Source organism: Anomalospiza imberbis, chromosome 18 (assembly GCF_031753505.1).
Source record: "Anomalospiza imberbis isolate Cuckoo-Finch-1a 21T00152 chromosome 18, ASM3175350v1, whole genome shotgun sequence".
In the NCBI taxonomy this organism is placed as follows: domain Eukaryota; kingdom Metazoa; phylum Chordata; class Aves; order Passeriformes; family Viduidae; genus Anomalospiza; species Anomalospiza imberbis.
The window spans coordinates 4,008,617-4,033,138 of NC_089698.1; the positions used below are offsets into that span (position 1 = coordinate 4,008,617).

General features: G+C 54.7%; 1 protein-coding gene across 1 annotated transcript; it reads left to right on the top strand.

Moving 5' to 3' along the window:
- Window positions 1-1,374: 1,374 nt before the first annotated feature.
- RPH3A (rabphilin 3A) lies at window positions 1,375-23,854 on the top strand. The gene is made up of 21 exons (XM_068208575.1): window positions 1,375-1,577; window positions 1,983-1,997; window positions 2,873-3,007; window positions 10,538-10,667; window positions 10,852-10,938; window positions 11,285-11,447; window positions 11,857-11,883; window positions 13,866-13,991; window positions 14,096-14,197; window positions 14,340-14,397; window positions 14,462-14,649; window positions 15,304-15,383; window positions 15,945-16,019; window positions 17,044-17,153; window positions 18,163-18,289; window positions 18,768-18,824; window positions 19,005-19,156; window positions 20,163-20,244; window positions 20,728-20,824; window positions 21,139-21,312; window positions 21,609-23,854. Exons 1-20 carry the CDS (start codon window positions 1,501-1,503, stop codon window positions 21,267-21,269), a joined length of 2,019 nt encoding a protein of 672 aa, XP_068064676.1. The 5' UTR covers window positions 1,375-1,500; the 3' UTR covers window positions 21,270-21,312; window positions 21,609-23,854.
- Window positions 23,855-24,522: the final 668 nt, after the last annotated feature.

Sequence of the window (24,522 nt, forward strand, 5' to 3'; positions counted from 1 at the left end):
CTGTGCCCACCCCAGGACCCCCCGGGACGTTTCATTCCCAGCGGGAATTCCGTGCTGCAGTGCGGATTGTGGAGGTGGCGGGGGGGACTGAAATGAACAATTTGCTTCGTTAAGTGACCTTGTTAATCGGAGCCTTCTGCTTTGGCTCGGGAACAGGAGCTGTGTGAACCAGCAGAGCACTAATTACCCACGTGCTTCACTTCTCCTGCTTTTCCAAAAATACTTTTTTACATCCCCAAGTTTTCCATGAAGCCAAGGTGAGCCTCAAGCCTCCACAGCTCCTCAGGGAGTGATGTGCAAAAAAACCCTGCAGAGCATTCTCCCCCTTCTTTTTTGGGAAAGTTGGGTGTTTTTTCCTGGCTTGGAGCTGGTGATTTCAGAGGGGCATCTGGTGATTTCAGATGGAAAGCTCTCATTTTCCATCATTTCCTTGGTCTCCCCAGTTTCTCTGCTGGAGTTTTGCTGGAGTTGCTTTGTGCCCTACAAAGGTTCATTTACCAGTTTGGGCCGAGCTCTGGTCCTGTAGGGATGCTGGTTTTGGGACCTGGTGGGATGAACTGAGAGGTCCCTTCCAGGCAGGGAGGAATCCAGGGCTGCAGGATGGGAATGTGAATGATCCATGGGCGGGGAGCAGCCTCGTTGTCCACAGCTGGGCTCTGCAGAGGGTTTTTTTTTTGTGAATTTTTTAGCTCTGCTGCAGCCAAATCTATCAAATCCCTGGTTTTCCCTCAGAAGAGGTGACGGATGAATGGATCCATCCATCCCCCTGCAGTGAGTAGGAGCAGTGGGTGGAGGGGCAAAACCCCTCCAAAAATGGCAATAAAGCAACAATCAGGCTGTGGATTTGACATCCCTTGGTATTTTAATGAGAAGGGTTTGAAGAACCCTCTCTGGATGAACCTCTGGAGAGGAGTGGACAGACCCTCCTGTTGGACTCCTGGTGCTGTGTTTTCCCTCCTGGATCCACTTGGCAAAAACTTCAGTAAACCAAAAAGGGAAAGGAGGAGTTGTTGGGTTTTTTTGGGTTTTTTTTTGTTGTTGGTTTTTTTTTTTTTTTCCAGAGGGAATGAGGTGTGGGAAAGGACAGCGAGACATGCTGGAATTTGGGGAGAAAGTTTCCTTGTTTCCAGCTGTTTCTCTGGAATGGATCCCCATCTTCCCTCCTGGCTCTGAAGCCTCATAATTAATGTGAGGTTGGGGAGTCATTAATTACATCCAGGCTGTGCTGCCCTCATGGGAAGGAGGTGACTGGAGGCTCCTGCATCTCAATATCCAGACTAAAGTGACATTCCTGCTCCAAACCCTCTCATAATCCCACAAACAAAGCCTTTCCCAGCGTGATTTTTAGGGGTTTTGTTGCTTTTTTCCCTACAGCCTGGCTGGAAGCTCCACTTCTTCATTGGCATCAGGGAGCAGAGTGGTTGAAGTCTCTGCTGTGCGGCGTTGGTGACGGCCAGCGGGGCACTGGTGTCCCCAAACTCGTGCCCGGGGTGGCCGGCGATGACCGACGCGGTGCTGGGCGGCTCCTCCGACCGGTGGATGTGCCCCAGTGACAGGACCATGTCCCTCCGAGCCAGGTGACAGCAGGGCACAGGGACAGTCCCGCGGTGGGTGGCGACACCGGTTCTTCCCGTGGGGACACCAGGAATTGGTTCGGTGCTGTTGCATGGGGACATTTTTGCTGTTTTGCTCCTAAAGGCCCTGAGCGAGGTGGTGGGGACAGAGCCGGGGTGTGCAGGGACCTGGCGCTGTCCCTGTGTCCTGTCACCCTGCAAGGTGATGCCACATCCACTCTGGAGCACACTCCAGCCTGGATTTGGTGCCTGGAGGTTTGGAGTTGCTCTTTGGGGGCAGTGGAGCTCCACGGGGAGGGACCAGGAGTTGGGGACTGTCACCCTGAGGTTGGAGGTGTCACCGGCTGGGCTCTCCTCATCCCTCTTCTCACCTAATCCTTATTCCCTCTCTTTCCCTGTGCTTCCCAGCAGTGAGAAGGAGCAGTAAGTATCTTTTATTTTTCACTTATTCCTCTTTTCCTGCTGCTTTGATGGTCTGGGAACAGGAAAAAACTGGGTTTGGATGCAAAAAAAATTCAGTTTGGGAAGTGTCACACAGGGTTTTAATGAACTTAAGGCTCAAGACCATGTGGGTCTGTTCAACCCAGAGGGGAAAAGAGCCAGGAAAGGTCTTTGGATGAGCAGGAAGGTGAGGAATGTTTGCATTTGCACCCCTGAGTGGCAGACGTTACCCTGTCACCAGGTTAGCACTGCTGGCACCCAGGCTGGGCGAGAGCATCTTTGGGAATGATGTTAGAGGGACAAACACTCCCATGTTTGGAGAGATGTTCCCAAAAAAAAGCCACCCACTCCTGCGCCACCGCCCCGGCCCTGCGGCTGCCAGGCGAACCTGGTGTTCCAGGGTGCCAAAGGAAACGTGCAAATAATGGGAACGGGTCTAAAAAGGAGTTTTCCCTCCGTATGAAATGAATATTTCCATCTGAAACTCCCTAAAAATGGAGATCAGAGCTCCCAGCTGTGGGTGGGGGGTCATTGCAAGCTGGATGAGATCTGGAGGATGGGGAGGTGGGCTGGGTTTGGGGTCTGGAGGATGGGGAGGTGGGCTGGGTTTGGGGTCTGGAGGATGGGGAGGTGGGCTGGGTTTGGGGTCTGGAGGATGGGGAGGTGGGCTGGGTTTGGGGTCTGGAGGATGGGGAGGTGGGCTGGGTTTGGGGTCTGGAGGATGGGGAGGTGGGCTGGGTTTGGGGTCTGGAGGATGGGGAGGTGGGCTGGGTTTGGGGCTTGGGAATTGGTGCCTGGGCACAGCCAGGGGTGGGAATCGGTCCGTGGCTGGATCCCTGTCCCCGCTGTGCCCGCAGGCTCCCGGCGGGCTGGGCAGCACAGCCCGAGCGGCAGCGCAAGGGCGAGGAGCTGACAGATGAGGAGAAGGAAATCATCAACCGGGTGATCGCCCGCGCCGAGAAGATGGAGGAGATGGAGCAGGAGCGCATCGGGTAAGGCGGGCTGGTGACACCGAGGGACACAGCAGGGACAGAGGGACCCCGGGGCCGCGGCAGGAGGCTCTGCTTGGCTGCTTTCCTGGGCAGCAGCCTCTGCACTGCGGTGCTTCTCCTGAAAGGAGCCTGCGGGGGATCTTTGGGCCCCGGCCAGGAGGAACCTGCGCGCCGGGGAGGGAGCGGCTCCGGGTGCCTCGGGGGGCTGGAGCCTTCTGCTCTCATCCCGGATGGTTTTTTTTTCCAGTGGAAAAGGGATCATTGGTAGCAGCTCGCTGCTTGTCCAGTGCTGAGCCAGAGCACGGAGGAGTTTGGTGCTGTTCTGGCAATGCGGTTGGAGGGGTGATGGATCCATCCCGGGGGTTAATCCCGCTCTGGAAGGAGCTGTGTGAGCCTCAGGAGGGCTGAGTGGTGCTCAGGGCTGTGGTGCTCAGGTTTGCCAGGCTGGCATCTGGCAGGGAGGCAGCAGTGCTGGCTGGCCCTCGGTTGCCCAGATTGCTTTAGGGAGCCACTCCTGGAAAGCCTGATTTTCTGGGATTTTTTGGGGATTTTTCTATTCTTGGTCCTGGGGTCCCCAGAGCCGCTGGTACCTCGTTTTTCACTAGGGGCATTCCCAGTGCCCGTGCAGAGGGTGGGAAGTGCCCGTGTTTCCTTTCCTGCCAGGTGAAACGAGCTAAGGCCGGGGTATCCATCCCCTTGCTCTGCTGGGAATGGTTTTCCAGAGGGGATCTCCATGTTCCCATTGGATCATGCCTCTATTCCTGACAGAGGAGCAGTTTCTTCTCACTGAGTTTAAGCATCCACAGCTTTTTTTTTTTTTTTTTTTTTCCTAGCAGGCAAAATACTCAGCCCCAGGCAGGAGCCACATTCCCCTTTGGCACTGCTTTGGGAAGTGCCAAATTCCCTCTCACAGCTCTGGGACAGTTTGCTGTCCCTTAAATATTGGGGTGCTCTGGCTGTGGAGAAGTGCTGGATTTATTCCCTCGTTTTTCAGAAATCCTCGCTTAGGATTTGAACCTGCTGGGAAGGTTTTGCCTCTCCCGGGGCTGTTATCCCTGCCTGGGCTCGGCTCCTGCCCCATGGATGTGCTGCTCCCTCCCTCAGGCTGGAGGTGCCTCCGGGGCTTGGCATCACTTGCCAACACGCAGCGCTTCCCTCTCGCGGCTCTTTGGCAGAAGCCAGGTGAGAGTGGCTCTCTCTGAGTGGCGGTGATTCACGCCCAAGCAGAGCTCGCAAACAGCTTTCCCTGGCGTTTCCCTTTTGCAGCCCGGTAAGAATTCCTTTCCAGCGCGATATGCTCCTTGGACGAGCCCTAAATCATCGTGGGGAGAGATTTATTTTGTGCAGCTGTTTTCCAACTCTTCCCTTTCTCCACCTTCGCCGAGCCGGAGGAGGTTTGCTCATCCTCATTCATGAAAAGCCGGGCGGAGGGGCTGGGAGCCGGGAATTCTGGCGGATGTGCAGCCGCAGCTGATTCCCCTCCTGCGAGGAGGCGTAGCGGGAGCCGTGCCAGCCCCTTTGTGTTTGTTGGCTTGCACAACAAGAGCTGTAGGATGTTCAGCCCCGGGAATGTGGGACAGCGGCTGGATCAGCCTCGTACGGAATCATCCGTTCGGGAAAGGCTCGGGTGTTATCCAGGATCGCTCCTTCTATTACAAAATAATCCGGGTTTGCCAGGCTGGCCTCTGGCAGGGAGGCAGCGGTGCTGGCTGGCCCTCGGCTGGCCAGGCTGCTTTGGGGAGCTGCTCATGGAAAGCCTGATTTTTCTGGGATTTTCTGGGATTTTTCTATTCCTGTAAAGGGAAAAATAAATCCATTAAAACTCACCCAGAGAAGCTGTGGAGCCCCTTCCTGGAGGTGTCCAAGGCTATGTTGGAGCAACCTGGCATAGTGGAAGGTGTCCCTGCCCATGGCAGGGGGTCTTTTTCAACCCAAACCATTCCATTATTCCATGAAAACGCTGCTTTTGGTTAATATAAGGAATAGCTGACACGCAGTGAAATTCCAAAGGGAGAATATGTGGTGAATACTTGGAATTGCCTCAATAAGTGGAGATGTTTGAGGGATTCATTTGAGCTTTACAGCCAATCCTTGGGGAATCCTGAATCCCACAACCAGGGCTGTGGATGAACCTCCTCATGCCTCAAATCCTTCCCAATTTTTTGCCCTCCGTCTCCTGTGTCCTCCATCCCACCAGCCCCTTGTCTTGAGAACAAATCGATGCCTCTTGTTGAGCTGTTGTTTGTGGAATTGGACTTGGTGTCAAACCCAGCTCAGACTAATCCCGTGAAGGAGTATTTTTAGCTCTGAGGGTGGATGGATCCTGTGGGATACGTGAGCTGGATGCTGATGAGGACTGGAGGACAGGGACACTTGGTGTGGGGGGGATTTTTTTGCCTCGTGGCGCAGAGAAGGACGAGAGGAGCTGGAATCATCTTGGACATGACACAGCAGGAGCACGTCGGGCTGGAGCTGCTGGGTGATCGGGATCATCCTTTGGGGTGAGGGACACAGGGCTGGAAGTTTTAGGGAAAAGGGATTATCCATGTGGGCAGGGATGGATTTGTTCTTGTCCCGCGTCGCTCTGTGCTTGGGGGTCTGTGTGGTGGCTCTGGTGACACTCTGGTGACAGTGGTGCTATTCCAGCTGCAATCCGTGAGGATCCTGTTTTCCAGCTGCCACAGGAGCACCTGCAGGCGCTAATTGACTCCGTTCTGCATCTCTAATTGGGGGCCATCAATAACCCAGCCAGGCTGCTCCTCTGCCTAATGAGTTCCAGCACGCTGCTGGCATTGAGGGGAAGATCTGAAACCATCCCGAGGTGGAAATGGATATTTCTGGAGAGCATGGAGCTGGCTCTCCCAGAGAGGAGGTGACAGCTGGCTCCTGGCTCTGGCCATGGCCCTGTGGTCCCCTCTCAAAGTGCAGTGGCCTGGCTGTGTCCCCCTGGGTCCCACCTGTGCTCCAAGAGGAGCAGCTCTGCAGCAGGATTGGATTTTAATTTGGCTGCTCATGGCTGGGATGACACAGGGATAATGCAGGAGCAGATGGGAGCCCCTGGGGATTAAATCATTAACCTCAGTGGCAGGGAAGCTGTCTGGGGACCACAGCCTGGGATCTTCATCCCTGTGTGCAGACAGCACAAGAGTAAAATTCAGGCTCAGGGCAGGGCAGGGAGGTTACTGGAGACAGCCGGGAGCATCTCCTGGGATTCCAGTTTCTGGAGGAGATGAGGTTCAGTTGTGACCAGGGGACAGCTTGTGCTGCTTGAGATTTTGTGGGGTTGAGCTTTCCCCTCAAAAAAAAAACCTCCTTTCTTATTTCCAAGACTGCAAAAATTCCCAGCCTGCTGTAGCACATTCAGCAAGCACCTGGATGAGCATGGGATGGGATACTTGGAAAAACTCTGTGGGTTTTCCCCTCTGTGGGTGAGGGCTCAGCCTGGAAAAGCCCCAGTGGTACTTTACCTTTAGCTCCCTGCCCACTTGGAGGGGAGGAAAATTGCTTCTCGTTTCTCATCCCAATTTTAATTATGTTTCCCCTAATCTGGAGCTTGGCTGCTTTTATTGTCCCTTTTCCACTAGGAAAATGAGCCTTAATTTAATATTCAGCCCTTTAAGGCACACGATTTCCCCATGGAGACGAGGCTGGGCTGCATTCTGGAGGCTCTTGGTGACCTCCTTTGTGTTTCACTGGAATTTTTTCGCCAAGGATGTGGTGGCTGGGCCCATCCCTGCTGCTTCCTGCACGACATTGAGGAGCACGTGGATCTCAGTGGCCTGGATCAGGTCCTTCCTCATGGATCAGGTCCTTCTCCCACCCTTTTTGCTGCGTTAAAAGTCCTCCCTGCCACAATTTAAAGCCCATTAAGGCCATCTTGGCCATTCATTTCTGCAGTTCTGATGAATATTTAAACACAGCAAGCTCCTGCTCCGTTGTTAAGTCTCGTTTCCTGGGATCATCGGCGCTTCATTCAGGTCACTCTGTCCCTCTTCCCATCCCTCTTCTCCTACTGCAATGCTGAGAGTTCCATGGAATAATCATTTAGGTTGGAAAAGACTTCTAAAGTCATGGAACCTAACCCTAAGCCCAGCTCTGCCAAAGCCACCACTGTTCTGTCCCGTCCAGGATTGAACCCAGCCTAAGGTGATCCCTCATCCCTGTGGGATCCTTTTCCTGCCACAGACCATGGGAAATGTTGGGATGTGCCCGTGGGCCCTTCCCTGCCTGCTGCAGGGCTCTGGCAGGGGGCAGGAACAGCCAGGGCTGTCCCTCACTGCCCACCTTCCCCCTTCCAAACCGCATTCCTGGGACTGGGCTGATTCCCATCATCAGGGCCCTGTTTCCTTGCTGTTATCTTCTCAGGTGCAACACCGCAGATAAACTTCTCCCGTCTCTCTCCCATCAGTGCCCAATCCCTGTAATCCCTGTTTCCCTGGCAGGGGAGGGATCTCTCCCCATTCCCGGGGCTGTCCCTAAGGGCTGGGCTGAGCCAGCTCCCTGCCACCGGCTCCAATTACTCGGTCCCGATTTTTCCCCCCTATTTTAACAATTGGTGAAGTGCAGATAATGGGGAGGAAGATGCTGCTGGAGCCGTGGAAGGGAGAGGGATGAGCTGGAGGCTGGTTATGTGCAATAAAAGTGAGGAGGAAATGATATCCAGTGGAGAGAAAAGCTTTTGGGAAGGCAGAAATCTCATTCCTGGTGAGGGCAGGGCTTCCCTTGGATATTAATTGGAGAACGGGATGGGTTTGGATCTCTGGAGATGCCGGATGGAGCTGGAAACAAACCTGAGAAGGTTTTTTCTCCCATTTATTGCCTTTATCAAGAGCTTCGCAGCCCTGGGGTCTGGGCACAACCCCCCCCCTTTCTTCCTGCCAGGTTCACACCAGGACTTTAAATTGAAATTTTTCTAGAGTTCTCTCCCAGCAGCGTTTGAGTCATGGGAAAAAAAAAAAAAAAAAAAAAAAAAAAAGCCCAGTTTTTCCCTTTTGAATGCATGTTTTAATTAAGGAAATGTACTTGGCTTGCAAGTGGTGCCACAGGTGTGTCCTGGCTGCTGAGCCCTTCCAGTGGTTCAAAAATCCCACTTAAGGAGCAGCTCGTGGTAAATGAGAGCCTGGGAGAGATTTTTGCAGCTAAATAATGAATCTCTTGAAATGCAAAGGCTTTTTCCTCTTTTTTGTTTTTTTTTTTCCCTCCCTTTGATTGTGCCATTTGTTCCAGTTTCTATAATAAGTTTGTTTGGGCTTGCAGATTTCCAACTGGAAGCTGCTTTGCTTGGAGCTCCTGCAGCTCAGCAGGAGGAACTGCAGGGAATATGGGGTTTGTCCATGAATAAAACAGAGGTTTTTCTCCCAAAATGTTCGCCCTAGTGAGGTGGGGGATGATAAAAGCTGGATGTTGTGGGGATCATGCACTCCATGGGATGTGGGCTGGGGTTAATTGCTTTTAAATAACGCTCGGGGACCAGCCAGAATCCAGGTTTTAATTGGAATTGCTGGCTGGGTGTTTGTGGGGTGATGCAGCTCTGCTGGAGGCTCTGGGATTTCTGTGTTTGCCACAGGCTCTGGAGCTTGGGAAGGCAGCAGGGGTGGATGGTGGCTCCAGAGCTGGGTTATTCTCTAGGGAGGAACCACCTATGGCTGTGAAGGGCAGGGATGGGCCACGGCACCTCTCAAGTAAATCCCAAAATGGTTTGGGTTGGAAAGACCTCAAATCTCCTCTCATTCCGTGGGCAGGGACACATTCCACCAGCCCAGCTTGCTCCAAGCCCCATCCCATACTGGAGCAGGGAGTTAGACTGGCAGAGAGCTTCTCCCTAAAGTGGGAAAGCACAAAATCCCCTGGCTGTGGTTCTGAGGATGCTGTTTGTCAGCACAAGGATGAAACCAGGATTGCTGCTTTTCGAGCCCCCGTGCTCCTGGTGCTGGCAGGAACTCGTGAACTCTCCCATCTGCTGTCTGGTGACACCAGAGCTGTGAAAACAGAGCCTTGTCCCCACTGCTGGCTCTGTCTGGCTCTGCTGCTGCCCACCCAGGCCAGCTTCCAGCTGGGAACAGGCTGCAGGTTCATCTACAAGTGGCAGGAGGCAGCTGGAGCCCGACGGGATCGGGCCTGGGGAGCAGTGGGAGATTCCAGGCTGGCTTTTGGCAGAGCTGATGTGTTAACGTGGCTTTGCTTGGATAATTGTGGGATTATGGATCCACATCCCTGAGCGTGGCTGGGCTTGGTGGCTTTGAGATGCCCCTGTTGGCTGCAGTGAGGGCTTTTTGGGCTGTGATCACCTGCACATCCTAAAATGCTTCATTTTGGGAAGAAATTCCTCCTTGGGAGGGTGGTGAGGCCCTGGCACAGGTTGCCCATCCTTGGAAGTGTTCAAGGCCAGGCTGGAACAGCCTGATGTAGTGGGAGGTGACCCTGCCCATGGCAGGGGTGGAACTGGATGATTTTAAGGTTCCTCCAAACCAAAACCATTCCATGCTCGAACAATTTCCCCTCCTCGTGCTGCTGTTCCTTTATTCAACTTTTCCCCACAGAGCACATGGAATTCTGGCCCTCCAACCCCCACCCCAGAGGCATTTTGTGTGCAGGGAACCTGTGGATGGTTTATGAGCATTTCAGAGGGACTGGCAGCTGAGCCACCACAAATCTGAAGCTGTCACCACTCGTGGGAAAACGACTTTTCAACGCCCGGTGTTTTTTTTCCGCCGCGGCTCCGTCGGATTTGGGTCAGGCTGCCATGGGGGGCTGCTCTCTCCGGTGGGCTTGGGTCTCCTCCTCCCTTTCTTCGTTCCTTCCTCACTGAATGACATAAATAATGCAGCTTTTTTCTCCTCGCCATGCTATTTTTAGGGCCAGGATTCTGGGTTAGCTGAGCGCACGACGCCGACGCCAGCTCCTGGCTGCTCGGCAGGCAGCTCCTTCCTGCCTTCCAAACTCCTTCGGCCAGTGCTGCCTTTCCAAAACTTCCTGGTTCTGTTTTTTGGGTTTTTTTAACCTTTGGGAGAACCAGGTGTGTTTTCACAGCCTGATCTCCAGTGGGCTTTCATTTCACTGCAAGAATTTCCATCAAATATGCACAACATTTTTCCTCAAACAATGAGAAAATGAATGAATGAATTAATTCAGTCCTCAATAGAGGCCTTCCAGGATCTCCTCCTTCAGCTCTTCGTGGGCAGCTGCTGCGAGTGGGTGGAAAGGTTTCCATTTAGGGACAAGTTGTTCTATGCAAAGCTGCTGCCTTGGATGGATTTTCCACGTCCATGGAGCTGGGGCCGGTGTCATCTCTCTGACAGCATCCCTGGAAGTCGATATTATGCCATATAAACCTGTTGGAATCTCATTTCCCGCTGGGATGTGCTTTTGTCCCATAGATAGAAAGGGAGAGGCTCCGTGGGGATCAACACCTGGAAAAGGAACAGCCAGACCAAAGGCAGTGGCCAACCCCGGGGAGCAGGCCTGTGCCCGTATCCTGCCCTTTTCCTGGCGTTTCTGGCATTCCCTGACATCCCTGTGCCCTCTCGCCAGGCGCCTGATGACCCGGCTGGAGGACATGCGCCGCAGCGTGCTGGGGGACGGCGTCAACCGCTGCATCCTCTGCGGGGAGCAGCTGGGGACAAGGGGCTCCACCTGTGTCGTCTGCGAGGACTGCAAGAAGGTGAGACCCCTCCTCCGAGCCCCAGAACCCCCCCCAGCCCTGGGGCACCGCAGATTTTGGGTGCCCGTTTCCACAGCCCGGCACCTGTGGAGTCGCTGGTGGTTGCGCAGGCAAAGCTCTCGTGGCTGGTGTTGGGGACATCTTGGTGGCACCGGTGTCACGCAGCTCTTTGTTTTGCCCGCAGAACGTGTGCACCAAGTGCGGGGTGCAGACCACCAACAACCGGCCCCAGGCCATCTGGCTCTGCAAGATCTGCAGCGAGCAGCGGGAGGTGCGTGTGGCCCCTGTCCCCACTGTCCCCACCCCACACCTCCGAGACGGGACCGACTCAACCTCCCAGGGGCCTCCAGCACCACCCAGCCTTGCCCAGCGGCTGCTTGAGCGTGGTTCTTACAGGACGGTTTTGTTTTCTACACAAAATGACGTTTTGTTTCATGAAAACAGAGGTTTGGGTGTCCAAAGGGCTGGTTGTGGGCAGAGATTGGCTGCTGCAGCATGAGCCGGGGAGTTAATTGATTCATTAATTAGCGGGATGGGCTGCAGGGTGTGGATGTGGGGTCGCACCGCGGTGGCACGGGTGGGATGAAGCCCTGAGAGGCCCGACCCTGCTCCCGCAGGTGTGGAAACGCTCCGGTGCCTGGTTCTTCAAGGGTTTGCCCAAGCAGATGCTGCCGCAGCCGATGCCCGTCAGCAAGAAGGGACCCCAAACCCCGAGCGAGCCCCGCCCGGCTGAGCCACCCGCCCCGGACCCCAAACTCCCCTCCCGGGCACCCACCCGAGGTAGGTGACAGCGGGTGCTGCCCCCCCAGCACTGCCAGCAAGGCTCTGGTGCTCCTTCCCATCCTCGGCAAGGGAAAACTCTGGGGGAAAAGCATCCAGAGCAGTCGTGTGGCTGCTGCCTGTGTCCGAAAGGGGGTAGAGATGGAGCCTGGAGATGTTTTATCCAGGAGTTCCACGTGGGGATGGATGGGGCTGCAGGACGTGCTGGAACAAAGCAGCCCCGGGTGGGGGTCAGGGCCCCGCTGAGAGTTTGGACAGTGCCTGGGTAGGGATGTGGTGATGGGGAAGCTTTGAAAAAATAGTGATAAAATAGGGAAATCTGGGGAAACGGTGGCAGCGCGTCCCGGGATGGGGCTGGGGGTGCGTGCGCCGCAGCTTCACCCCCTCTCGCTCTGTTTGTGCCCCCAAGGCCAGGCGGATGCCGAGGACACCGAGGGTAAGCACCGGCCTTTGTCCCCTGCCTGTGCCGAGCCCCGTCCCTGCCTCCTCCTCTTCCCAAGGCGTTTTCCCTCCCAGTTTCCCCCGGGATGCTGCAGCAGGATCTCTCCTTGCTGCTGCTGCCGCCCACCCTGCGGGGGGCCCGGGTTATTCCAGGGCTTCCCCACCTCCCGCACACGCCGGGGCTGAGCCGCTGCCGTTCCAGAGCCGCCTCCGTGGGTGGTGGGGTCTGCTGGGAGGGGCAGGTGTTTTTTTTTTTTTTTGTTTTTGGGTTTTTTGTTTTGTTTTGTTTTGTTTTTTTGGTTCTTTTTTTTTCCTGGTTATTTAACGGCTGTCCTTGGAAAACCTCCCTGGGAAAGTTTAGGAGGTTTGTGGGAGCTTGTGCCTGTCTGTGGGGGAAGGAGCCACCCAGCCTTGCACAGTGCACGGGAGGCAGAGCAGGGTGAGGATGCAGCAGTGGCTTGTTCTAGTTATTCCTTGCACCCTCCAGCACTTCCAATGGTGGAATCATCCAGTTTGGAAAAGCCCTCAAAGGTCATCGAGTTCAACCATTCCTCCAGCACTGCCAAGGCCACCACTAACCCCTGTCCCCAACACATCCACACTGCTGTTAAATCCTCCCACAGGGATGGGGACTCCTGGGCAGCTGTGTCAGGGTTGGACAATCCTTCCAGTGAATAAATTTTCCCTAATATCCAACTTAAACCTCCCCAGTCATAACTTGAGGCCCTTTCCTCTTATCCTGTTGCTTCCTACCTGGGAGAAGAGCCTGACCCTCACATGGCTCCTGCCAGGGAGATGTGGAGTGTGAGAACGTCTCCCTGGGAGTTCATTTTGAGTAACAGCCCCCATCTTCTCACTTCCACATGGGATGCCAAAGGGATGAGGATCTCTGATCCCTGTCCAACACTCTCTGCTCCTCATTTGGGTGATCTTTAAGTTGGGAGCAGCGCAGTGGCTGCAAACCCTCTTCCTTGGCTCCGTGAAAGAGGCAAAGAGGGGCTCAGGGGACAGTTCCCGCCTGGAATGGTTCCCTCTAGCCCAGGTTTTGGTGTCCCTAATTGATGATCTCCCTCTTCCCGTGCAGCAGCAGTTGGGGAAAGCACTTAATCAAGGCGATTTAATCACACCCCCAGCCGGTGCCGTTAAACCTCCCAGCCCCACAGGCAGCTTTTATTTGCCAGCTCCGCACGTCCCTCCCGGTGCTCAGCATGCTCCTGCCGTGCCCATGATTTTCCTACAGCTCCCCTGGAAAATAATTTATTGCACGGCTCTCTCTGCACCACGGGGCTCCTGCTCCTGGATGCTCATTTCCCCCCCTCCCTGCTCTTCAGCATTCCCGGTGTTTTTCCCTCTCTCCCTCCTCCTTTCCCCCCACAATCTGTTGCGTTCCGCTTTGTCCTCACGCCCGGTGACCCTGAGAGCCCAGCCAAGGAGAAACAGCCCATTTATGTCACGGCAAAGATTTATCCCTGGCGTCTCCAGCAGCAGCCAGGTGAGCGCCGAGGCCTTTTCTGTCACGTCCGTGGGGTCTTAATTCATCACCCTGGAGCGCCGGGCTGGGATTTATCCTCTGGGATGCCGGGTGATGGAAGGGAGAGGCAGAGGCAGCTGCCACGGCTGTCTCCTTAATAAATGGGAGATGATCAGCAGAAGGAAAATAGGATCCCCCCCTCCCCCCCCCCCCCCGCCCCAATCCAAGGAATGTGGAGCTGTGGTCCCATCAGGGTGCTGAGGACCAGGTGATGGATACCTCAGGCCTTGTTTTCCCGTGGGACTCTCGTGTCCTTGGGGATTTCCTGAGCACTGTGTGCAGGTTTGATGGTGCAGAGCCCTCCCGCCGCAGTGCCCGGAGCTCGGGAGGCGCTGCTGCAGTGGCCGTACCCATTGTCCCCCTGCTGCTGGCACCCAGGCCGGGCAGCGCCCAGGGATGGCAGCTCGCTTTTCTAGCCTCACTGCTCCTTTCTCCCTCTCCTGCAGGCACCGACGCCACAGCGGCCGCCCGGGGAAGCCGCAAAGCGGCCGAGGGCCGGCCGGGTCCGTGCGGCAGCGAGGACAGCGACAGCCGGGACTACGCTGCGGAGAGCGGGGTCAGCAGGAGCCCCGGTGAGAGCGGTGCTGCTCCTGCATCCCTGCAAGTTCAGATGGGGCGACACAAAGCCGGGAGCCATCTGCGGGTGGTCTCCGCTGACTGTCCCCTGTCCTTGCAGGTGTGAAGAGAACCAACTCCGTGCAAGGCCAGCGGCCACCCCCGCCAGCCGCGGCCGGTCCCGCTGCCGCATCCGCCGCTGGATCTGCGCCGGCAGCCGCAGGTAGGATGCGATGGGAGCGCGGCCGAGGCGTGCGGTCCCTGGGGACGCCCCACGGGCAGGGACGCTGTGCTCGGCGCGGTGGGAGAGGGCACCAGGGGACGCCCGGTGATGCCACCTCTGTCCCCAGCGCCGGCGGCCGCAGCGGCAAGACCGGGTCCCGGGGGTCCCGCCCGCTTCCCGGAGAGACAAGGTAACCCCGGGCTGGCTGCGGGGGTCTGGGGGGCAGAGCGGGCCGGGGGCTAACGGGGTCCCTCCCGCAGCGAGCCCCCCGGAGCCGGCCCGCGGCGCCGCCAGGGAGGAGCGGGGAGGGGGCTTTGGCGGCAGGGAGGACAGGCCAGCCTGGCAGCCCCCTGCTGCCACACAGCCCCCGCCCGCAGCCGCGGCCCCGCAGCGGCAGCAGCCCCGCGAGGAAGAGGAGGAGGACGCCAACAGCTACGACTCGGATGAAGGCAGTACGTACCCGGGGAGGGAGTTTCTTTGGGAAATGTGGGATTTGGAGGAGGTTGCTGGGTGGGTGTCCAGCAGGGAAGGTCCTTGGGGAATGATGCTTCCCTGCGGGGTTCGGAGCTGGGGCGGGGATTTGACGGGGAGGATTTGTGGTAGAACATCCTGGGTGGGAAGAGCTGCTCAGGGTCGGGAATAGGTGCTTGGATTGAAGCAGCTGATGCCCTCCGTGCCTGCTCTTCATCCCTGGGGTGAAGGAGCACGAGCCTGAGCTGGTTTCCAGAAAGCCAAGACAGGAGCCAGGTGCTGAGCCCCAGCCTTGGGAGGAGCTGCTGTCTGAGCTGGAGCATCTCCTCAGGGTGGTCCGGGGTGGAATTGCTGTGGGATGGTTGGTAGGGTTACTCCTCCTTTGCTTGGGGAGTATTGGAGTCAGCTCCAGAGCTGCTCTCCCTGGGCAGTCCCTGCCCTGCAAAGCTGTGCAGAGCTCCCGAATCCGCCTGGATTTGTGGCGGTTTGGCTGCTGCCAGCACAGTGTCACTGCATTAAACAGCTTTTACATTTGACCCGCAAATCTTTCTAATTATTACTAATCGGGGATGATTAAATGCAGTTATTGGCTGGAGTTTTAACGAGGTTGTTTCCTCCTCCTCCCTCGCTGTCAGCCACGCTGGGAGCTCTGGAGTTCAGCCTGCTCTACGACCAGGACAACAGCTCCCTGCACTGCACCCTCATCAAGGCCAAGGCAAGAGCTTCTCTTTCCCCCCCTTTTCCCTGATTTAAATCCATCTGGCTCCCAGTTTGTCTGGTACAATGGGAAGGAAGCCATGTGGCTGCTGGCAGAGGCTGCTCCCTTGGGAGGCTCCAGGCACAGCTGCTCCTGGCTGGGGAGGATTGGGAGGCTTTTCCTTGTGTGGATCCAAGAGACTTGTGGGAGTGGTGATGCCCTGGAACAGTCCTCCCAGAGAAACTGTGGCTGCCCCATCCCTGGAAGTGTTCAAGGCCAGGTTGGACAGGGTTTGGAGCAGCCTGGGATAGTGGAAATTGTCCCTGCTCATGGCTGGGGGTGAGACTTGATGATACTTGAGGTCTTTTCCAACCTGCACCATCCTGTGATTCTACAATTCTGATTTTTCCAGGGATGGGTCAGATGTTTCAGCACATCCTGGCACCCCAGCTGCTCAGGGCACAGGCTCTTGGGTTACTGAACACATTTTCTCTTTGAGCTTTTCATGGGCAGATTTTTCTCTTCCTTGGCTTTGCTGAAGGAGGATTCACGTCCTGTGTTTCCTTTATCCTTATTTAGGGCTTAAAACCAATGGATTCCAATGGCCTGGCTGATCCCTATGTGAAGCTGCACCTCCTGCCTGGAGCCAGCAAGGTGAGGCTTTGCCAGGTTTGGTGCTGGGGATGGAGCAGAGGTTTCTCAAATCCCCCTCAGGTCCCTCCCTCAGATCAGATTTTCCCTGTTGATTTCTCTGCTCGCTGCTGTTTTTCCCTGGGGGTATCTCTGAACAGGGAGGATGCTCCCAGATGCTCTCCCAGACCCAAGGAATAGCTCATCCTGCAGGCAGGAATCTGCTCAGGGATGGAGAGAAGCTCCAGAGGAGACACTGCTGTTAATGCATCACGAAACATCTGCCCAAAAATCTAATTATGCCCAGGGTTGGAATTATCCGTTTGCTTGGAAGCTGCAGCACATTCGTGTTGGAGCTGTGGGGAGAGAACTGTGGGGGAAACTCTGGCTCCATCATGGAAATTCCTGGAAATCTCCCTCCCCAGCCCAGCTGAGCTGATCTGGGTGGGCAAATCTTGAGGAAGGAATGACCACCAGCAGTACCGGCTCTTTGCTTAGAGGGTGCAGCAGAGTTTTGCTCAAAAAAACAGGAGTAAAACCATGGGAAAACTGATAATAAAATCATTGGATTGATTTTACGGCTTTGCTTTATGCAGGGGGTATTGGTATTGTTGAGAGGAAATCCTGGTGTGATGTTGGGAATTGCTTTGATTCCTGTTGCTCTCATTTGCTGATAGTAATTTCAATTTTTTTTAAATTTTGAACGTGTGGTTGTGAAAGACACACAGGCAAGTGACGGCTCCTCAATTCCCCACTGCCACCTCCTTTAGACCATGAGAGCTGTGACCTGAGCCCCCACATCCTGCCCTGGGCACCTTTTCCTCTCTCCTTGAGGGAATAAACCCCAGGGAGTGACAAAATCCAGGCTCTCCCAACCACCACGGGTCACCAAGCCCCGGTGCTTGTGCAAAGATCCACCGTGATGCTCCCTGCGAGCTCACCATCACCCAGCTGTGCCAGATGTGATGGGGCATCCCTGGCAGGAGCTGGGATTTGGGCAGGGAGGAATGCCGGGGTGCAATTCCCCTGTGTTTATTTGGCCCCGCAGTCCAACAAGCTGAGGACGAAGACGCTGCGCAACACCCGGAACCCGGTGTGGAACGAGACCCTGGTGTACCACGGCATCACCGACGAGGACATGCAGAGGAAAACCCTCAGGCAAGCCCAGCAGGAGCACAGGGCTCCCACGGGGTGGGGCTGTGGGTGTCCTCATACGGTAAAAATGCGACGAACCGCGGATGCGGAAAGAAATAGAAATGGGGATGTCCGGTTTTCAGATCAGAAGGTTGAAGGGTAGTTTTATTAAAAGTGTACTATATTATATTACTATATTATTTAAGGCGATATTATATTATATATTTCTTTTAAATTTACTTATTTAACTAATTAATAAATTCGTGACTCTCTGTTGAGAGTCTGAGATATAGCTGGGTTTGGTTGGCTATTGAACTTAAATAACATTCACTGGAATTTAATTAAACAGTCACTTCAGGTGAACGACCTCCATACCACATTCCACATGGGGAAAACAAAGGAGTAGAGATAAAGATTGTTTTCTTCTCTCTGTGCTTCTCTAAGAAATCCTGAGAGACAGAACTATGTCTCTCTGTCCAGAGAATGTGAATGTCACAGTCCTCACTCACAGCACCACGCCCAGAAGTGCGGGGGGGGGGGTGTTTTGGGCCAGTGGGAAATGCAGTTTTGGGTTAAAATCAACATGAATTTGCTCGTTTGGATGGTTCTTTGAAGAGAGGAAAACTGGCATTTTGACCTTGTAATTTAATAGTGAATTATTGATTATACTATGATTTTTATCATCATAGAGACGTGCATCTCTGCTGATTTGTAGCCCAGAAAAAGAAGTCCATATAACTATCTCTTGAAATTTATGGCTCCTTCCTCCCTCAGAAAACTTCCACCTCTTGATTTCTTGCCCCATCACAAAGCAAATATTAAAAATATTGATTTTTTTTTTTTTTTTTTTGGCAAACCAGAAATTTGGGGGTTGATGGCTTTTGGTCAGAGGAAATCCAGATCAAGAGTGGATTTGGAGGGGATATGTTTTGCTTTTCCCTCCCCTTAGCAGTGCCCCTGCAGGGATGGGTTTGGCTCTGGAGTTGGGCACTGCTCCAGCCTGGTTATGTTCGCCTTTCCCTCTTCCCTCCAGGATCTCCGTGTGTGACGAGGACAAATTTGGCCACAACGAGTTTATCGGAGAAACCAGAGTTGCCTTGAAAAAACTCAAAGCCAACCAGAAAAAGAACTTCAACATCTGCCTGGAGAGAGTAATACCAGTGAGTGTCTGAGAAAATTCCTGCCATTCCTGACATTTCCTTGGAAATTCCTGTCATTTCCTGAAAATTCCTGCCATTTCCTTGGAAATGGCTCCTGAGGGATGCAGGGAGGGGCTGGAGGTGCCCGAGTTCCCTGGCACCTTTAGGAGTTGCATTCCCAGCTGGGCTGATGTGACATCCCAAGGCCAGGAGATGAGAGCCTGGTGGGAATCCATGGGAAGTGACTCCAGGGCCTGCTCCTGTTGGCTTTGCCAGCCCCTGCAGATGGATGTCACCATGGAGGAGGGGACAGGTTGCTCTGTCACCTGCTGAATCCACTGGGACGGGGGTTGATGGAGCAGATGGACATTGCTGAGGCCCTTCCACTTTGGAGTCCAGTGCAGGAGCTGGGCTGCATGCATTCCCAGTTTTTTTTTGCTGTGGGATGGTGCCTCTCCCGGCCATTCATGGCAGTCTCCTTGTCCCTTTCCCATCCCAGACGAAGCGCGCCGGAACAACCGGTGCATCCCGTGGGATGGCTCTGTACGAAGAGGAGGTGAGTCCTTGGAGCAGGACAAGCTCCACCCATGTCCTTTCCACCATCCCTAGTGTACAACCCCATTATCCCCCGCTCCATCCCGGAGATCCCACATTCCCTGATACCCATCTCATCCCTCCGAGACGAGTTTTCCTGCCCCGGCTCCTCCACACCCGCCTGTGGCGGCTCCTCCCGCAGGTGGATCGCGGTGGGGACGTGGAGGAGCGCGGGAAGATCCTGGTGTCCCTCATGTACAGCACCCAGCAGGGCGGGCTCATCGTGGGCATCGTGCGCTGCGTGCACCTGGCGGCCATGGACGCCAACGGATACTCGGATCCCTTCGTCAAGCTGTGAGTGAGCCGGGAATGGCTCCGGGCTGGAGCACACGGCCGTAGAGCCACCTGCTGTCCTTCCTCCGGAGCCCTGGTCAGCAGGAGCTGTCCAGCAGCGGTGGTGGTGTCCCCGTTGTGGGTGGAGCTCAGGGGTGTTGAGGCAGCCCTTGGGTCTGTGGCTCTCCAAGTGCCCAGATCCCGTGGTTACCCCATGGAGAATCCCAGAGTTGTTAAAGGCTGGAGGAGACTTCAGGAGTCCAAGCTTTGACTGATCACCCTATGTCTGCAAGCAGAGGACACGTGGGGGATGTGGGGATGGGCTTGGGGCTGGTGCCCGACTTCCCCGGGATCCATAGGAGTGGGATTCCCATCAAGGGCGTGGTGGGAGTCGGGGGACAGTGGAAGCTGGAGGAGAGGGGTCCTTCTCTCCACCTCTGACCCGCCCTGGCTGCAGGACAGAGGTGGCTCCATGTCCCTCCGTGTCCTGCTTGCTGCCCCATAAACCCACGTGGCTCCTGGGAATGTGAGGGAATAAGGTTTTTATTCCAGCCTCGTGAGCTGCACCACGGAGAGGTCCCTGCAGCCATTCCTGGTGGGGCTTTTGCTCCTGTTTTTTTCCGTTTTGCCTTTAGAAAAAAACCTCTGTTCTCCCTAAAACTCATCCAGTAACTCTCATGTTGAACATATTCTGCTCAGCTTTTTGTAGCTCAGTGGAACTCAGCAGTTTCCCTTTCCAGTCTCTCTTTATTTGTTGTATTCTCCATTCCCACAAACAGAAGATGGTGGCTTTACATTTTTAAATCAGCTTCTAACAGAGATCTAATTAATCCCAGCCCTAAAATGAGTTCTGGATCTGCAGCCAGGCTGCACAGCCCCAGCCCCACACTTTTCCCACATCCTCTGGAAGGTGGGAAGGGAGACTGGCCTTAAATAAATCTCTTCCAGCCCAGAAACTCACTTTTTAAGCTTAAAAACTCCCACTGTTCTTGCACTTGAATTTTGAGATGTTTTCTGTTGCCCCCAGCTGGCTGAAACCTGACATGGGAAAAAAGGCCAAGCACAAGACACAGATTAAGAAGAAAACGTTGAATCCTGAGTTTAACGAGGTATGGATGGATATTTTTTATATTATTAAATCAATTCACTGAATGCTGTGCTGAGTGGAGGAGGTGGAAGACAAACACCCCAAGGTTTGGCTCTTTGCTCAAGCTCCTTTCCCACTCCTGTGCCCAGGAATATTTTGGGAATGACTTTGCCATGGCAGCACCACACACCCTGAAAGCTCCCTGCATCCCAGCTGGGGATGTGGGTGGGATGAGCATTCCTGGGGGTGGAAATTGGAAATTCTCCACTGGTGCTGCTTTGGTGGGACACCTGGAAAGGGCTCACGTAGGTGCAAGGGGTGAGCTCAGCTCCTGGAAAAGAGATGCCACAAGGAAGGAGCATTTTTCCTTCATTAATTACATTTTAACCATCCTCTCCTTGGATTTTGAATCCAGGCTGAGCAGAGATCAGGTCCAACCCCTTAACTGTAGCTTTTAGGGTGTGTTTTCCTTTGGGGTGTGACGTGGGTGCTCCCATTTCTGCAGGAGTTCTTCTACGACATCAAACACAGCGACCTGGCCAAGAAATCCCTGGACATTTCCGTCTGGGATTACGACATCGGAAAATCCAACGACTACATCGGTGAGCGATGAGCTGGAAGGCTCTGCCCTCTGGGGCAGGGGTTTGGTGCCTGGTACGGGTTTTGCTGGATGGGAGGGGGGCCTGGGTCACCTGCCAGGTGGGATGATGGAATCTGGTGGGCGCAGCCCCCACACTGCCCCACCTCCAGCATCCTGGGAGGTCTTCTGGGCAGGAAAAGCATCTCCAGGTGTTTCCATTAGATCCAGGAGGTGGAAAAATCATTGCAGGGTGTGAGGTGTGTGCCCGCGACAGGATTTCCTGGAACATCAGCACCACCTCTGGATACAAAGTCTGCTCTTCTCCCCTTTTCCAAGGCGGTTGCCAGCTGGGAATCACGGCCAAGGGCGAGCGCTTGAAACACTGGTACGAGTGTTTGAAGAACAAGGACAAGAAGATCGAGCGCTGGCACACCCTGCAGAACGAGAACCACGTCGCCAGTGATTAAAGGGAGCCTCTGCCCGGCCCTCCCCGCCCCCTGCCACGCCCCTGTAGGTCCCTGATGTCCCTGATGTCCCTGATGTCCCTGATGTCCCTGATGTCCCGTCGTCTTCCAGCGCAGCCACGCCTTGCTACAGCCTCTGATCCCAGGGTCCTCCCCCTCCTCCAAGCCCCCTCCATCCTTCCCTCTGCTGGAATCTCCCCCAGATCTTTTCTATTCTCCTTTATTTATTTTCAGCTGGGGGAGGGAGGCCGTCGAGTTCCCCTGGTGTGTAATTTTGGCAAGCAATAGTTCCCTCCTGACTGTTCCCCCCCGCCTTCTCTCTCTCCCCGGTCCCCGTGGCAGCGTTCCCGTCGCGTTTCTGACGCTCTGTGTCCCTCCAGCCTCCGCTCCTCGGGCTCCGGCGTCTCCCCCCGGGAGATGGGAGTGCTGGGCTTGGGAGCGTCAGCCTGTCCTGCTTGTGTGATCTCAATACCTCAGTTGCAATAACGAAAAATCTCCTTGGCTTTGGTGTGGGTGTCACCGTCGCCTGGTGTCCGTGTCGTCGTGGTTAGGCCAAATCCGGTGTCACCGGTGTCATCCTGCGAGTCCTGCTTGAGCTTCACCTCTGGTTTGGCCCACCTGAGCAATGTTGTGGCACATCCTTTGCTGAGAAGATCCACCACCAACACAATAACAGCGACAAGGAGGGTTTAGGGAGCTCTCTGCTCGCAGGGGAGCAGGTTTGGCTTGGTTCCTGTCGTTTCCAGCTGCCGCGGGCAGTTCCTTCACCGGCGGCATTTGGGGGCTCTGCTGCTGTAGGAGCCCAGCTGTGTTTTAGGGTTGTGACTACCTCCTCTTCACCTCTGAGCTGTGCAGTAGTGACTGGCTGAGCCCTGAAGGCAGTCCCTGCGTCCCCTCAGACCCCTCCTGCATCCAAGGATTTACTGTTCCTCAGGAGGGAAGCTGAGGGAGCTGCTACTTCCCCCCAGCCCCCTGATGTGTGCAAGGATTGCTGCTTTAAACCACCACAGCTCCTGGAATTAGCTGGAACAGCCCGAGAAATTCCAAACTTGGGTTGTTTTGGTTTGGTTTTCTTTCGTTTTTCCCAGTTTTCTGCACAAGAACCCTCAGCCTGCACTTTAAGGATGGCCTGGAGCTGTTGGATCCAGTCTGGACAGCAGGAGAGCACTGATTCTCTGTAGGTGCTGCTGCTGAGCAGTGGAGCCATTCCCTGGCTCTGCAGCCATTCCCTGGCTCTGGAAAACCCCAGGCCTCATGGATAGGAGCACACGGAGCACTATGGAATATATGGAATTTTTTGTCACACTGAGCATGAGGTGTGAAACCTCCCCCGAGTCCCCTGCACCCTCTGCTGCAGCTGCCCTCTCTTTGAGTTGGATGAGTTCTGTTTTCCTGATATTTTCTTTATTTCCCCCCACCCCCAGCAGAACTTGCTGATGTGCCCTGAGTGTCCCCAGCCCTGGGTGACACAAATCCCTCAGTGTTGAGTTGGCCCAGCCTGACACAGGCTGCCCCCTCCTTGGATCCCCAGGTGGGAAAAGCCAATCCAACTCACCCCAGAGGGTCCAGCCAGAGCTGGGGATCCTCTTCCATCACCCCAGGTGGTGTGATGGTGCTTGTGGCTTGGCTTGGGGTGGAATGGAAGAGAACACCTGGAAATCTTCCCCTTTCTCATGGAATTCTTGCCTCTGTGCCAGTCAGGGTGGCATCCCTGAGCCACTCTGGCCAGGACCAGACTGAAACAATCGCGTTCTTTTGGACTATTTCCCTTTGCATCCCGTGCCGGAGCCTCCCTGCTCCAGGCCCAGCTGAGCTGTGGGATGGTGGGATCCAGGATCAATGGTTGGACTCTCCCTTTATCAACCTTAATGACTCCAAGCTGCCCCCACCCTTTCCAGAGGGATGGACCTGGCCCAAACATTCCTGGCCATAGCCAGAGCAGCACCTGGGCACGGAGCTGTGCTGGGGAAATGTGTGGCTGAGGGTAAAAAAAAAAAACTTTTAAAATCATTATTTAAGCAATTCCTTAATTTCTCCCAGTCCTGCAGCAGCCCAGCCTCCTTTGTATGTGCAGAACAACTCCCTTAAAGTTACCCTTATCCCATCCTGTATTCCCATTCCCTGTTCAGCCTGCTTTCTTTGGGAAAAGGATACTCAGATCATCTCTTTGCACCTCCAAAAATCAAGTGCAACTTGCCAGTCTCCTCAGTATCGTGCAAAACCACAGCCCTGGTCTCTGCCCACCTCTTCTCAGTTTTTCTGATGGTAATTCCTGCCCTGAATGATTTCTTTTTGTTGTAAATAAAGCATGCACCTATGGATTGGGAATGGTGAAAAACAAACAAACAAAAAAAGCAAAAAAAAAAAAAAAAAAAAAAAAAAAGAAAATGAAAAGCCTCTTCTACTGCTGTTTGCATTCAGACTCGCATGCAGTGATTTTACAGCCAAATATCAGTTTACAACTGTTAAGAGAAAAAGAAAACGTTACACAGGAATTAGAAATCCTCCAGTCTTCCGCTGCATGCAGCACAACATCCTCTCTTGATGTGGTATCTAATAAAGTGAGACTACTGGAAAAGAACAAAAAATTTACAGATTTTTGGCTTCTTTCATTCCCTGTGGGAACTGGAACCTCACGGGGTGGGCAGAGGGCCTGGATCTGGGAGTTCCTGGTGGCGTGGGGCTGCTGGAATTGAGTTGGGCTGGAGATGCTGAGAAGTTTGGGGTGGTTGGGAGAGAGATCCTGGCTCGGGGTAACAGGAATTCCTGGGTTTGGGAATCTCCTGGGTAAAATCGTGCAGGTTTAAATCTCCCACGGGCTCCCCTCGCTTGGTGCCTGGGTGTGAAAGCCCTGAGGAAAAGCAGGAATGGTGGTGGCAGAATTTTTTTTCCCTCGCCCCCAGTTTGGGGAGCAGGAGGTGCTCCCTCGGGTGGTGGCAGCTCCATCCGAGCAACGATTTCCTTTTATTATTATTTTTTTAAAATTTCCTTTTATTGGGGCGTTTTTAGGCTCAATTCCCAGGGCAGGGCTGGTGGGAGCCCTGGGTGGTGACACTGCCCCTCCGTGTGCCCAGGCGGGGAGCGGGGGTGGCGGTGGCCGGGCCGGTGGCGATGCCCAGAGACAGCAGCAGATGTCACTGGAGCTCCAGGCACGGAGCGGGAAAGGAGGTGCCGGAAGGATGTCCCGATATTTCCAGGAATTTGGCAATTTTTAGGGCAACCGCACCCTGCTCCTGCCGCTCCTAACGCTCAAACC